The following is a 16,977-nucleotide window of genomic DNA, read 5'->3' on the forward strand; positions in this document are numbered from 1 at the left end:
TTAAACAACATACAATCCATCAATCAATCATACTTTCAAGACTTCAAGACATGATTAGTTGCAATGTGTAATACATATACATTGCATTGAAAAATGCGTGTTAAGTGATGAAAACTATTTTCTGAATTGACTGTAAAATGTCTGTAATTAGTTGATGGTCATAATGTTTTGAACATCAAAAATTATCAAACATTTTTTTTTCAATTTATTTTTAGTAAAGATAGATGAAGATCATTGATAACTATAAAACAGTTTTGTTGCACTTCTGACTGCAGTAAAATTAAAACTTAAAACCACAGAACACAAAAATATATAAAGAGTTAGCAACATCAATTAGTAAAGAAAGAATGCAATATTTGTAGTCCAATATTTCATAATTAAAACACATGAAAGTATTTAAATTAAACTTGGCTATATATCTTGAATTATTCCCTATTTGTGTCAGAAAATAAGATAGAATATATATTTATGAGATAAAATATATTTTATAGTTGTATGTTTGAATTGTTCTTAATTTATGGCCTATATTTTTTGACCTTGATAAAAGCAATGGGTCATTGTAAAGAATTAGGGTTCTGTGCAATCCAACTTAATCTAGACTATATTCAAAGTTTCAAATTAAATCTAAATGTCAAAGGGTTCTAAAGTTATGACCTTGATATTTTGTTATTTAATCTTGATCTAATAAATGATTCAAGGTCATACATTTTGGTGTAGTGCATCTCATTTTAAGGAGGTTGAATCCTGTTATCATTTTTATCAAGTATATCAACACACATAGCTTAATTAAAAATCAAAACAAAAAAATTGGGGTTAATGCGTTTCTTTGGCGCTACGGAGCATTTAATATGACATTTTTGCACTGTAATTACATCTAACACATAAAGCAATTTTTCAAAATTTTTCCTCTAACATGTTTATCCAAGTAAATTATGGGACCAAACACAAGTCTTTTTTCATCTTGAATAGTCACATTAAAATTTGTTACAACAAAAAATTTTCAAATTACTTTTAATAGTCAATTATTTGACCTTCCTGCACTCAAAAAATGTCATTTTTCTGGGATTAAAAATTTAACAAGCAATAAAATCATTTGAAAGTAATGACATTTTACTGAATTTAAGCAGAAAGGTTAAAATTATCTTATATATTCAGAAAAGAAAATTAAAAGTGGGGGTCTGTGAATGATGTTAATATTCAAATATTATTAAAAAGTGTTAATTTTAAGCTTAAATTGGGCTATATTTTTCGCTGGACTTTCACAATATATTATTTTGATATACGTATGTGAAATATGATGATAGAATTCATGACAGTTAATTTTATATATAATTTAGGACCAGCATAAAATATTTCACTGTACAAATTAACTCTGTGTGCAGGCTGCATGTAAAAAATAGAAATCCAAACTTAACAATACTGTAAATACTTCCAAATAGAAAAATGATTATTTCCTTCTAGAAATCCTTCCGCCACAAAATACATGTATACTGGTTACTCGCTTAATGCTTTCGGTATGGAATTTAATGATGGGTTTTAATTGAATGTAGTTAAATTAGCATTGTAGAATCCAAATTTATTGTAAAAACTAGAACATTATGCAGATTTTTTCTAAATAGAGGTCAAGACAAAAATCGGCTCAAAAGCTCAGGAACGAACCTCTTTAATCTCTGGGTCTTGTTTCCGTATTCTAAGTTTGATGTCCTAGTGTCAAAGAATCCTCAGATTCTAAACATTTTCTTAAATGTCCCTTACCAAGTTTAAGTCCTGATGTCAAAGGTTTTTCAAGTTATGTTTTTTTTTTTTTTTTTTTTTTTTTTTTTTTTTACTTTTGAAATTTAAATATTTTTTTTTATATTTGGTTAAAGAAATGTTTCAAGGTCAAAATACGTTTGTCTAGCGCATTATTTCTTGCTTTCATCGTTCCATTTTTCAACCTTTAAGTCGTAATGTTAAAGGGTTCTAAGTTATGGCTTGGATATTTATAATGCGACCTTAATTGAAGAAATAGGCCAAGGCAAAACAAAAAATGTTTAGTGCATACTATCTTTCCATGTTCCAGGATTGAAGGTTATATCTCAAAAGGCTCAAGATATTTCATAGACGTATTTTCTTTTAAATTGACTTTATTATATAAGAGTCAGTTAGGGTCAGTAAGTTGTAGCCTGGAGAAAGTTTTGAATTCGAATTCAATCTAAAAGAGAAATTGATGAAGGAAAAAAAGAATTAAGCAGTGCATATTTTGTTTATCCCATTGGTTTATGTGTTGTTGTTTTTTTACATTTGACCTTGATTTAAGCAATAGGTAAAGGTTAAAAAAAATAGGTGCATCTCATCTAATCCTATTCAAAGTTAAACGCCCTATTGATATTAAAGAGTTCTCAAGTTAAAATTGTCCATCTGTGTTTTAGTTATAGCAAGATTTAAATTTGTATGATTTATAAACTTTTGGTCTTAGATAAAAGAGATATGTCATACATTTTAAACAGTTTAATATACATTTAACGGGCCAAGGTCAAAACTTTAATGCAATGCATCTTAGAACTTGAAATAAAAGACAGCAGAGTCTTCCACATCTGTTTCATATTTGGATGTTTTACTGACTGTAGACGATAAGGTCTAAATAACAACTAAATTGTATGATAAACAAGATGACTTCAAATTTTTCCATTGTCAGCTTTCCTTATTTATATAGTAATATCCCGCTATCATGTGTATACGGTGCTTGCATCTTCCAACTTATTCGGTACTCAAGAGCATGCTCCGAGTACAATCAATTTTTTAACCGAGGTAGGCTACTGACAGATAAGTTGATGTTACAGGGATTTCAACAACCTCGTTTTAATTCGGCATTTTGTAAATTCTATGGTTTTTATAATGACCTTGTTAACAAATATAACCTGTCATTGGGTTGTATTTTGACTGACTTGTTTCATACCAATTATTAGGCCTTTGACCACAGAATTTTCCGTCTTCCTGATCAATACATAGGGCTCAAGGTGTGCGTGTAACATTGATTCAAGAAATGAATGAATGGCGCAAAAATTCTGTTGCAGTACAGCTTGTCTTAATCTCTTCTTAGAACTATATATATTCCAAGTTTTAAGTCTAAATATTAAAGGGTTTTCAAGTTATTGTCTGGATAATATTTTGGATGGAATAGATGGACCATTGATACAATAAACGAGTCTCAGTTTTTTTTTTTTTTTTTTTTTTTTTTTTTTTTTTTTTTTTGAGATGCACCCTCATTTAATTCATGATTGTATGTATGTATTATTCTAAGACTACAAGAATGGCCAGCTTGAAGGAAAGACTTTTTGAAGTGTTACCTCAAGGTCGTAATGCCAAGAAAGCCCCAAATTGGAGAATTCAAATACATAAATTCCATAACCGGAAAATAATGTTTTCATCTGTACCCTCAAAAAGCAAGCGACTCTGAGTATTAAAAAGTTTTATTGATAAATTACATAAATGCTCAAAGAATTTTATTTTTGATTCTTTGTACATATATCTCTAACCATAATACAAAATGCATTATTTTTCTACAATAAAAATCTGCTTAAGGAGGCTGGGGGTCAACAAATTAACCACAAATTAACCACCAGATTTAACTTAATTTTTTAGATATGATATCTTAAGCTGTCAACTATCATTTGGCAAAGAAAAATTTCAAAAATTTTAGTTTTAAAATTTGATCATTTTCTATATCTTCATATGGAGCTCTTCTTCTAAAGGAGATCAATATAGTCTAAAAATGGCCACAACCCCCAGCCTCTTTAAGCTTGATTCAAATAAATATAAATCAAACATACATGTGGTTTCCTTTCAAAATTTATATCAGTGGCATTAAAAAGCCCTGCAATGCAAATTGAAAAGTGTATGAACGGAATTTTCACGGAAAGTGAGACGACGTTGATAATTTGGTGTATGGGATGGCGGACAATTCTTCAAAGTCCCCATTTACAATGACATGACATACACTGGTTCTCCTCCTTGCCTATAATATATCCCCTCCAGCAAAATGGACAGCGCAAGACAGGACAGCCTAAAAACAGGATTGTATTTAATATTACTTGGATATCCGGCAGAATATATATGGAAGCTCATATAATACAGAAGTGCATAATAAACCAGTAATTAATAAAGACCTTCAACAAATAGATTCAAATCTGCGTTAATGTTAGCCATTAGATCGATGTTGTTATTATTGTTTTTAAAAACCAGCACTGCACTGCACTATGGTAATTATAACGATGAATTGCCATTCAATAAATATAATTTGTCATTTATCTTTTCTCATAAGCAAGAAAACCTTTATACCTTGCAAATCTTCTCGATACTTACATTGACAAGTTCTGCATCCATTTGCGTCCTTCTTGTACCTAAATGGACATCTTCTCGGACAGGGTTCTTGCTTTGGACATGCCTCTGCAAGGGATCCTGAGCGAAATAATAGTCTTTGTAAATATACACGTTAAAAAAAAACAACAAACAAATTACGAAAAAACTATAGCGTTTTTTGTCTTTAAACTTCTCTGTCAAATCCTTTTTCCCTTCTCCCCTAGTTTGTTTTATAATATATGTATAGTACCTTATAATCTATAGTGAAATATCGGGCATTAACAATTCTGCAAGCTGTGAGTTTGTCCAACCTGGCATGAAATCCCTTACATTACCACCAAGAGGCAATTGCTTTTACTTATTTCATGTCTTATTCATTTTCACGAATAAATTGATAATTACGTGTATAAGAAATTATATCAATATATATAAATACAATGTAAATACGTATAAAACACTTTGCACAGAAATAATATACCTTGAGACTTGAAGGTACTAATGAAGCTGGATCAATGCCCTTAGAAATTCGAAATTTAATATATTTCCAAAGAAATTTAATATCTTTCCAAAGAAAATATTTTCAATTTATATACGATTTGAGCACACACACACAAATGTTTGAATAATAATTTTGACTCAATCTCTTTCTGGTATCTAAATGAAATAACCTTTTTCAAATTAATTGTATACTGTACTGTAATCTCTATATTGAATTTTTTATACAGGTTCAAAAATGGCAATGACAATTTGAATTGCTATATTTTCTAAATCTTAATGTAGTTACATGTATCATTAAACGATTCCGGTTTCAAGGCGCATAGCAATTCCTCCAATAAAAAGACAAATAATCTTCGTGTACCTAAAGTCAGTACAGGCAATGATTAAATTAGAATTCTGTGAGAAATATTAATTAGGGTTTCCTTAAAATAGCACAAAGTATCGATTCAGAAGAAAATTCTTACGTGTCATTTACAGATAATTACTAGTAGTTAATACAGACTGCTCCAAAAATTTATTTATCCAAGAAAGTATTTATCAAAAGGTAACACATCTTATTCCTACTTATTTATCATAGAAAAGTAAATTCAAAACCAAATGTTTTTAATCTGTTGCATTCTACCTATAAACCTACAATCTATAAACTTAATCTAATCAAACTGTATCACTAAGCAAGAAATTCAATTCGATACTAAGTCCATTTCATACTCACCTAAGGCAATTAGGAAGCAGGTGAGAGATACAATCCAGAGTAAGCCTGAACTCTGCATGGTTCGATCTAAACTACAAGTATGCGAAGGTCTTTGGCATCAAGGATCTTATAATAAAAGAGTGTTAGGCCACGCCTATCAAAGAGGGCGGATTAAATTTATAATTCGCATCATATTTCGCACTTCAAGGGGTTAATGTCTATACATGTTACATGCATATACAGAATTACATAATTAACTAGTCCAATGTATCTGATGAGAAGGGAATGGTCACCATATTCCAAACTAAAAGGTGAAATATGAAATAAAAAAAAAAGATTTGCCGAATTGAATTCCAGTTGATAAATGTGTTGTCTATGGAAAGAAACATACCTAAAATGATTGTCATAGAAAATTCTAAGAGAGAAATATTGTGATATTAATTAATCTTTGAAATGTAGAATACAGATAGCAAACAGAATCCGTAAGTAAAACCATTCTTCAACGATGCTGTTTGTTAATACATTGCAAAAATCTACATTATTTTTGGTCTGCCAACCAATTTATGTCGAAAAAAGATTTTGCAACTCCAATAGTTGCTGCTTGAGGACTATAAGGATGAGGTGATCATTGATTTTCTGGAGTAGAGTACATGTTGCTAAATAATCGTATTATACAAAAACAAGTAAATAATAATTATTTTAGCATTCGTGCAGACATAGACTACACCGATGAAGAGTAGTAAGAAAATCGGATTTTACATCTTGAAGTATAAAATCATTATGCTCAACAATCAAAATTGATAGGGTGATGACAAGAAGGGCACCGCAAAGCGGAGCATCCTGTATCAAAAGAGCATATTAATCCTGATAGGAATTTTTAACTTGCTAAACTTTTGTTACGCACCCCCCTCCCCCTTCCCCCAAAACACACACACTCACACACACACCCTAAAACACACAAACACAAGCGTTACTATATTATCTCCAACTTCGTTGCGAGGTGATAATTTTATTTTATTTTTATTTATTTATTTTTTTGCAAGGGAAACACAATTTTACTTTTTATATTTTCCTTGGCGAATACTAAAAGTAAATAAGTAAATAAAAACTACGTTTTGAATATTGAGCATGTTGAGTTTTGATGTCTCATGTCATGAGGTATGTGGACCGCTGCTACAGTTTGATTTATTAATTAGTGTAAATTTATTTGAGCAGTGATCCTTATGAAACATTTCTGAGATATAACTGAATGCAAGTGCCATACTTTGTAGCTATTTTAATGTTTAACTACAACTTTTGTCTTGCTGCAGTGAACAAAAATGTTAAATTATATAAATTTTGATTTTCAAAATTCTGTAATGCTGATTACAGACAGAAAAATCAATTCTTGATCAGTGTATTTATTGATTTTTCTGTGCTTCAACTTAAACAATATTGCATAAAATACATACGACAAGCGCAGTTAAGAATTAAATGTTTTTATGCTTAAAAAATACCGACAATCGTGGATAAGTAAACCTGTAATTACGACTTCACTGTACGTAGGTAATTCAAGCTACGCAGCTAAATATGATGTTAAGAATTAATATTTTCCGCGGTACGGAGATTAGCGGAAAATAATTGTCTTATAGATTCGGAAATAAGTTATCCAATGAAATTAGAGTTTAAAGTCACGTGGTATGAATCTATGAGAAGTGTTCGAATAGCAGGAGAAATTAGTTCTAGCCCGTCTTCGAAAGAAGACACATCAAACTTTATTAAAATATAATTTTAATTATATGTTAGGTACTTGTTTAGGATTATTTTTAGAGTCTATTGTATATTATAGGGCAAAGGTTTGCAGAGGGTTTTTTTTTCCAAAAACCTTAAGTTTTTTATCTCTGGTTTTCACCCTGGCCAATCAAGTTTCACATCAGTTATAAGCATTTTTTGTGTTATTAAATGTATACATTTGTATTGTTATATAATGTGTATTATAGTTGTCGAATGTACTATAATAAACTTCCGGCTCCCTGATATGCTTCTTGGGCTAGTCGGCAAATATATTTGCGTGTTCTTTTGGGAGAATAGAGAAGACCCCTCTCTACATGTACATTGCAGACTGAAGAGTTCTGATTCTGTGGTATTTTTCTGCATGCAGTCAGAGAGAACTGTCCTTAGATATGAATTCAAATAAATTGATATCTTCAGTGACTTATTCAATTTGTGATCAATTCAAGTATTCTGAACATTTTAAAAGGCAATTATGAATTAACTGAACACTTTATTTGCCATCTTCGCTAGCCAAAGGTTTCTGATACGCTACTCTCCCCATAAACCCTTGGCATATGGTGTTGACAAAAGACGGGACTGTTTTCGTCACGTGATCACGATTCTTACCAGGTTCGCACTGATTGCGTCATCGACAGAAATAAAAAGCGTATTTAAAAACATAATGTTTTTAAAGAATAAATAACTAGAAGGTATTGAGTTATGTTAATTTGTTAACATGTTAAAATGCAAATCTACATCTTCAGTATAGATTCTTAATCACATATTTTGCACGTAGCTTAAGATATTGGATGACACCATATTGCTATTCATAGAATGGCATGTTATCTTACGGATCGTTGTTTACTTGCGTTTTTCATTCCCGATATTAAAGAGTCAAGATATATCCCGAACGCAAATATCGTCATTTACAAAAAACAATTATATCTGATTCGTCGAACGATGTCGATCAACTCCAATCACAACTTGAGAAAAAAATCCCAACTTTTTTTAACACCGTATGTCAAGGGCTTATGAGGAGAGTAGCGTATCAGAAACCCTTGGCTAGCGAAGATGTTTATTTGCATGTATTTCCTCTACTGAAGTAAACAACAGTGATTTCTGTTCATTGATACTCTGTTGTCTTTGAACGTTTTCTTGGGAGTAAATGCCGCGTACCATATATTGAAAATTCAATAGATAAGCTCAATATTTACACATTTATACAGTTTAATTTTCTTAATATCCAAAAAACTTTTTGCAGTGGTGTATAGAGGGTCCTTAACTAAAACCCGATTGCACACAACTCGGTTATAATTTACAATTGGAAAAGCAAAATACTGTATGTTGGATTCTAGTATCCCCTCGTTCAGTTTTATTTGTGTGATTGGAATATGAGAAGATCAGACAATAGATGAATAAATTGAAAATATACATAATTATTATATCAAGGCAACATTCGATCGTGCAAATTTTGCCACTTCTGTTTCGCACACGACAAACTAACCCACCCACAAACACGCAATTGTGTTACTATATCATCTTCAACTCTGTTGCGAGGGAATAATAACTATAGACCAGTTTTCAGTGTTATACACTGTGCTTGTATATTCGGTATAATGTTACATTTTTTCCAAAAATAATAACGTCAATCATTCAGAGTTTAGGAAATCGCAGATCATATTGTAAAATGCATAGTTAACCTGTTATATGTACATGGATGTTCAATTAATTTCACGTTGACTTAATGTCAAGTAATAAAAATATTTTATTGCAAAACTATATACGAACTTGTCTTCTCTCATCAGCCTTGAAACGAATATTTCCTCATTAGGTTCCGAATTTCTTGACCATATAAACCCTTAGTTAGTGTTGAGCGAATGAGTGATTTTGAAAGTGTTATAATTGCTTTATCGAAAATTGTCAACTGTAAATTGTTAGTTCTACCAAAACTCCAAGACACTATTGCATTCAATGGCTTTTTCATGACCAAGTTATCGCACTCTCTGATTCTAGCACTAAGAAATCAATCCATTTGTAGAATTGGTCTATATTACTTTTCTATCCCTCCAATTCTATAACCCTAAATCCATGGCAAAATGTTTTAAATTGTTCTTTACTCCGGGGCCACAAAACTTTTAACCTGTATATACTTTACTAACTAAGCATAATCTGACATGAAGATACAATGCTTATAACAAAACACGATCATGCCAAACATTTTGGCTATCGGCAACACTTAATGTGCGATCCTACAATTAAAAAGCAGGGTAGATAAATAACGGACAAGGTTACTCAGTATATAAGTATATTATGATTTTTATGCCCCCGTAATCGAAGATTCGGGGGCATTTAGTTTTTGCCCTGTCCGTCCGTCTGTCTGTCTGTCTGTCTGTCTGTTTGTCCGCAAAAACTTTAACCTTGCCCATAACTTTTGATTGGTTGGAGCTATGGCTTTAATATTTCACATGTGTATTCCTTGTGACAAGACCTTTCTTTGGGTACCATAAAATTTGACCTTTTGACCTTGGAGTTTGACCCACTTTTGCAAAATTTTTTCAAACTTTAACCTTGGCCATAACTTTTGAATGATTGGTGCTAGGGCTTTCAAACTTCACATGAGTACACCTTGAGACAAGACCTTTCTTTGAATACCAACCACTTTGACCTTGACCTAGGAGTTTGACCTACTTTTGAAAAACTTTAACCTTGGCCATAACTTTTGAATATTAGTTCTAGTGTTTTCATATTTCACATGTGTAATCCTTGTGACAAGACCTTCCTTTTAATACAAAAAAAAAACTTTGACCCTTTGAACTTGACATAGGAGTTTAACCTACTTTTGAAAAAACGTTAACCTTGGTCATAACTTTTGAACAATTGGTGCTAGGGCTTTCATACTTCACATGTGTAATCCTTGTGACAAGACCTTCCTTTCAATACAAAAAAAAACTTTGACACTTTGACCTTGACCTTGGAGTTTGACCTACATTAAAAAACTTAACCTTGGCCATAGCTTTTGAATGGTTAGTGCTAGGGCTTTCATACTTCACATATGTAATACTTGTGACAACGCCTTCCATTAGATACCAACAACTTTGACCCTTAGACCTTAGAGTTTGACCTACTTTTGCAAAACTTTAACCTTGGCCATAACTTTTGAGCGGTTGGTGCTAGGGCTTTCATAATTTACATATATAATCCTTGTGACAAGACCTTCCTTTGGATACCAACATATTTTACCCTTTAACCTTGACCTTGGAGTTTGACCTACTTTTGCAATACTTAAACCTTGGCCATAACTTTTGAATAGTTGGTGCTAGTGCTTTTATCCTTCACATATGTAATTGTTGTGACAACACTTTTGTTTTACCAACTTTGACCCATTGACCGTTGAGTTTGACCTACTTTTGGAAAACTTTGACCTTGGCCAAAACTTTTGAATAATTGGTGCTAGGGCTTTCATACTTTACATATGTAATCCTTGTGACAAGACCTTACTTTGGATACCAACAACTTTGACCCTTTGACCTTGGAATTTGACCTACTTTTGAAAGACTTTAACCTTGGATATGACTTTTGAATGGTTGGTGCTAGGGCTTTCACATTTTACCTGTGTATTTCTTGTGAGAAGGCCTGTCCTTGAGCACCATTAATTTTGATCATTTGAACTTGACCTTGATGTTTGACCTACTTTTGAAAAACTTTAACCTTTTCTATATCTATTCAATGGTTGCTTCTAGGGTTTTCATATTTCACAGATGTATCCCTCGAGACAAGACCTTTATTTCAGTACCAACATATTTGATTTGCATTTGAGAAAGTTTAACCATTAGTTCCCAATGCTTATGAGCATGATATGAAATTAGAAGTGATCTGGGATGTCTTGCAATGATAATACACACGTTTTACACTATGTATTTTATAACAATTGAAATAAATAGAACTAAAATACATATAAGTGTGCAAAACATTTAATTTTCTCCAAATGCCTGGATACCAATAATTTTTAATCCAAAAATATCATGTATAATGTAGATTATACATGATAAAAAATTCTCATTGTTTTGATAGCAGGATCAAGCCTCCTTAAATACACATGTATAATAATTGTTAAACTTTGAATATAACTTTATGCAATGGTGCCATGTTTAGATCCCGTATTAATGTTTACTTATTTTCTGCATGTATATAGTTAGGTCAGAAAATGAAGCATCCCCCACCCCCACCCCACCCCCCGCTACAATTTAAAAAAAAAATTATGCATGCAAAGTCTCTCTCTTACAGACTTATGAACATGTAAATTTTATACCTTTTATGGTAGTGACATTAACTTGGATTAATGACATAGGGTTAAAGATATGACACATTCTAAGGTCATAAACAAAAGCCATTAAAATGTTATGCACCGAAAACATATTAATAATAATATTGCTCTTTTTTGCCAGTGACCTAGAACTCGCCCAATAGAAATTACTTGGATCAAGTTCAAGCACCGACTTAAGGCAATAATTAGGCAATCATTGTGCCAAGTACGAGCTTCCAATGTTTCTCTGTTATTATATAATTATACAAGATGTGGACAAGCTTAAGGATACCCGAACCTCAGATAGGAACGATAAGTCTTGAATCTATTATTTAATTTAAAAAGTCTCAAAATGAAGCTTGAAATTGAAATATTTTCTTGCAACAATTTTCATTTTATGCATCTCAATATGATTTAAGGTTCTTTGAAGTCTTAGAAATAATATTATGAAAAGTTGACATTATACCCCACAAAAGTACAAAAATAAATTCATTTTTAGAGAAATCAAATTTCCTCTAATCTAGCATTAGTTCCCAATGCTTATGAGCATGATATGAAATTAGAAGTGATCTGGGATGTCTTGCAATGATAATACACACGTTTTACACTATGTATTTTATAACAATTGAAATAAATAGAACTAAAATACTGTATAAGTGTGCAAAACATTTAATTTTCTCCAAATGCCTGGATACCAATAATTTTTAATCCAAAAATATATTTGTTGATCAGTTTTCAATCAGAAAATCCATAGCTGGTGCTTTTATTCGCATTTACTAAAAAATTTTTGGTAAAAATATATTTGAGATTTGATAATTTTCCCTTTATAATTTGATTAACTTTACTGATGAATTTTGAAGAAATACCTGGGGTAAATACACGTTGTTCTGCGAAATCCAAGACATTTTTGTGAGCATTTTCAATTACTGAAAAGCTGATTTTCAGAACCTGGGGATCGGACTACCTTAAGAAACATACATCTTTTGTAAGTACATATACATTGTATGTATGTAACTTTGAACTTGTACAAATTTGGGTCAAGATCATGACACAGTCTCAGGTCAGAAGCGTTTCTAAGGCCACGTATGAGCTTTCAATGTAAAAACTTATCTATTAGAAATAAATGAACCGGATATCAATATTTTTTTCTGCCTATGGTCTTAAGCAATCTGTATAATAATTTGTTTATTCAGGATATAACTTTGGGCAATACAGCCCATCAGTTTACAAAAATAACATATAATAACATATATCACAAAATTTAAGACTCTCAGTGAGCCTAAATTGGGGGGTGAAACCCCTGGTCAAGTGTTCCTTAGTCCCACAGTTCCACTCATTTATAGTATACAATAATATATATTGAACAAATTAAGTACATATGTACAATACAATAAGCAGTAATATAAAGTACATGTATGAGAAGTGTTCGTTTTATGGCTTTTGGATCTTGTTCAAAATAAATAATTGATTGATTGATTGATGATTTACGCTAAGTCGGCAGTATTTCAGCATTAATTAATTAAAACATTTCAGTCTAATGTACTTTTAATGGACGTCATTAGGGAAATGCAGTACAATGTTATACTATTAACAAACATCCTACGGTTTTACAAATGACGTAATTCAAAACACTGTCAGGAATACCTAACATAATGATATAGATGTGTTTCAAACAATGTCTTTGTTTTGTATATTAATTTTCCTTCTCCGAAGTCCTAATGATGTGCTAGGAAGTGCGTGTAAACAATTCAACCTCTTGCTCATAGAGTAGGTTTACATCAAATGGATGATAATGATTATGTAATCCAGAATAATCTTCACAGGTATAACTAATTTGTTAAACTTTTATAAATATAACATATTTGTCACATTATCTGTTGTGACAAAACAACCATTATTCTCTGGTGTCAAACGGTCAAATTGAACAAAAGAGGTTGAAAATGAATACGTGGCATACCTTTATTTCATCCTAATTAGTTTTAAGATAACACAATTGAGGATACGGCAAAAAACTTGTTTTATGAATTCCAAGGACACATTATAATGATTGTCATCCTTCTAATCTCGTATATTTCCTGTGTTCATCGCTAATACATGTAACCCTTTAAGCTTATATTCGATGGTAAAAAAAATGGTTAAGAATGTTAACATTATATTTTTTTTTTAATAAAATTTTATTCCTCAAGTCTTTTCTTCCTATCATCGTTTTTCCCTGCCTTTATAGTGGTTAAATCTGAATGAGCCTTTTTCAGAGCTTTGTTCCTCAATGGCATTGGCATTATATGATAGATTCGGTCAATTTGAAAATATTCAATGAAATAATATAAATTTTAATATTATCAGTAACTGCCAACTACTTAAATGTGGTTATTTGTCTGAAAAAAAAAAGAAAAGAAAAAAAAACATAAGGCAGGTGACTTATAAAAAAAAATTGCTTGCTTTTAATTTCTGAAACTTCAAAGTACGAAAATAAAGTTTGTTGGGGTAAATCCTGTATACGAATTCCCAAATCTGAGAGAATCTCATATATACTGCAAATTCGAACAAACATCATGAGGGTTGAATACAATCAGATGATGTTTTGAGGAAATTGCTTTGAACCGAAAGTGAATAAGTTGGGTTGCAATTGAGAGAAGGTTTAAGGCAGACTGCAGTGTGTTAGAGAGGCTTTTAAAAATAAGAAAAGAAGGGATAAAGTGGGTTGCTAAAAAAGAGAGGAGATGGTATTTGAGTGAAAATCCGGAAGAATGGTTGAATGATTTTGACTTTATTTAACGGCATGTTTAAAACCTAACATATTTGACAAAAGTGAATGGTAAGATCCGTAAATAAAGATTACATAACAGGTTTGAAAATGGTTTCAAAGTAGCCTTACATTGACTAATTAAATCTTAATCAATAATTTTAAAAGGTAGTGGAATGATATAGATATCAATAGAAAATGTAAATTCAGTGTACCATGAACACTAACATGTACTAACATTAATAGAACTTATAAGTGGAACGCTTTATATATGCTCATTCCAAGATCCCCTAACCATTCCTTCTGTATGAATATCATGTGAATATGAATCTTAGGACATAAAGATGAAAATAAAAATCTTTCAGCATATTTATCAACAGATCTAGAGACGGTACTTAAGGACATTGGCAAGGTTCCTGGTTATTGTATAGAATTTTTCAAGAACTTTTGAGTAGGTTTAAATGTACTAAACTGGCTATATTCTGGATCGTTTTACCTACCAATCCATCATTCTTTTTTAGATTTTGTCAAATTAGTGTTTTCACAATTCTTAATGCATTTCCTATGTAAAATGTTGATAAAAGGGACCTACATAATTTTTCACCATAATATTTCTTCAAAACCCATTTATTTCATACAGTTTTTGTATTATATACATTATTGTATCTTCATTTCCTATGACTTCTAGATATTTTGGCTAAAAATGTATATTTAGAAACAAGACATGGATATACCGGCACCGATCGATTATTTTTGAGTTGCGTCCCTTAACAGCTAAAATTGGTCAAGAGACTGGTTGATTGTTTTATCATGTAATTGACTGAATTGAAACTCACTGTCATAAAAATATTGCCATGGATTTATTTTTGACTTTTATTCGTAGTTACTAAATGCCGATTCCTTCACATGACCTAAGAACTGTTCTCAGTCGGCATGGTCGACCTACCTTTCAGCATATGTCACATCTTTGCCCTTTCCAGCAAACTGAGCATAACTATGGTAAATAATGACCTGCTGGCTCTTTGTCCCTGAATACAATGTACAACAAAGCCATTATAGCTTTTCTTTCTTGCTGTATAGATGATTCTACCCCTTGAAGGAGGTACACGTGCTTATGTTTACCTCTGTAACATACGCTTTATTGGTTTTCACCGCTTAGAGAATTCTACACGGGAGATCACTCTCAATCACTATTTTATAAGCGAAAAAACCCATGTATTAAACCTTTTTTCTCCGGAAAACCCTGACTTGCCAATGTCCTTAAATTATAGACTTGCTCAAGTCTCTCTGTTTCTTTTTTTTTTTATTATTTAAATAATTCTTTGTTCATTTTTGTCTTGTTGTCCTCTGCTCTCCCTCATAGTTAAATTTAAAACATAGAGACTTGAGCAAGTCTACTTAGATTATATTAATTGGAGTAGAATCAAGCCAAAACGTGAAAAACGTGAGGGAAAATGACTAACGCTGTGTCGGTTAAATTTACCACCTCCCAGGCGGCAAATTGGTTCCCGCCAATCACTTTAGGTAATACGTAAAAATGACGAACATCTTAAGGTAGACTATCGCCCACATAGTTCAAAAAGTGTTGGTTATTACAGGTAAATATCACCTGTCATGAAAAATAAACTCATAAAAATATCGCATAGGGAAAAATATTGTTGGGTAAATTAAAAATTAAGTCAATTTAACTCCTTGTACATGTTGTATAAAAACAATATAATGTCCTTCGGGATTTGAACATTCCCTGCAAAATATTTCTGACAGGGATTGAATTTACTGGGCGAGAATTTAATACATGTAATATTCCTACAGATCAGGCCGAGGGGAAATAATAATTGGTGGGAAAATTCACAGACCAAATCTGAAACGAAAGTCAGAAGTCTAATTGCACTTGTAAATCTGATTATATATCGACGATTTTTTCCCCTTTTCTTTTCCAAATAGAATGAAACATATAGAATATTTTTAAAAATAATAATAATACTCATATATTCCTCTATTAATTTCCGATTCATTTTACGAAAAAATGCCTGGGTATGTACATCTTTTTTAAAAAAAAAAAAAAAAAAAAAAAAAAAAAATTAGTTAATAATATTTGATCTTAGAAGAACGATCGGAATTTAGCAGTCAGGATAGTTTATTAAAAAAAATTCGACGATGCCAAAAAATAGTTCTCACAGTAAATATCATTTATTAAATATACATTCGTTATAAAAACACTTCAAATTCATACTTTTAACATCTGTGAATCCAACATGTTAAAGTACAGTTGCTTATATCTTATGATATAATTATTAGGGATCTGCTATCTTCTTAATGTTAATTTCATTATTGATCAGAACTATAATTTAATCATGTTTAAAAATGTTCAGTACTTTTATAATGTATATCTAGAAGTAGTATCTTTATTGGCGTATAAATTACATATATTGCTACAAAAATATAGCAGTAATTTCTAAACATTGATCAACAGGTGCTAGACAGGTGCTTTAAATGAAACGTTGATTTTATAAAATTTTGTTATTTCGTTAAAAAAAAAGAACCAATAAAATCAACGGAACTTTTCTCTATTACTATGAATTAAAAAAAAATGTATTTCTTGAACAGAAAGTAATATACTATGTTCTTACATATATACATAAAAATGCA

At 31.2% G+C, this 16,977-nt stretch overlaps 1 protein-coding gene across 1 annotated transcript; it reads right to left on the reverse strand.

The window, feature by feature from the left end:
* Positions 1-3,462: 3,462 nt before the first annotated feature.
* On the reverse strand, positions 3,463-5,650 carry LOC133171797 (therostasin-like). The gene is made up of 3 exons (XM_061306601.1): positions 5,552-5,650; positions 4,345-4,440; positions 3,463-4,045 (listed from the first exon to the last, which is right to left on the reverse strand). Exons 1-3 carry the CDS (start codon positions 5,607-5,609, stop codon positions 3,948-3,950), a joined length of 252 nt encoding a protein of 83 aa, XP_061162585.1. The 5' UTR covers positions 5,610-5,650; the 3' UTR covers positions 3,463-3,947.
* Positions 5,651-16,977: the final 11,327 nt, after the last annotated feature.

Source organism: Saccostrea echinata, unplaced genomic scaffold (assembly GCF_033153115.1).
Source record: "Saccostrea echinata isolate AGI-Se365-2 ecotype Australia unplaced genomic scaffold, CSIRO_AGI_Sech_v1 ptg000054l, whole genome shotgun sequence".
Lineage (NCBI taxonomy): Eukaryota > Metazoa > Mollusca > Bivalvia > Ostreida > Ostreidae > Saccostrea > Saccostrea echinata.

Excerpts from the sequence above, each read along its gene's own strand:
- LOC133171797 (XM_061306601.1), bottom strand. The coding sequence starts at position 5,609 with ATGCAGAGTTCAGGCTTACTCTGGATTGTATCTCTCACCTGCTTCCTA. Across the intron at positions 4,441-5,551 it reads CTGCTTCCTAATTGCCTTAG|GATCCCTTGCAGAGGCATGT; the intron begins GTGAGTATGAAA and ends TATTTCGCTCAG. Across the intron at positions 4,046-4,344 it reads TGGATGCAGAACTTGTCAAT|GCTGTCCTGTCTTGCGCTGT; the intron begins GTAAGTATCGAG and ends TCCTGTTTTTAG.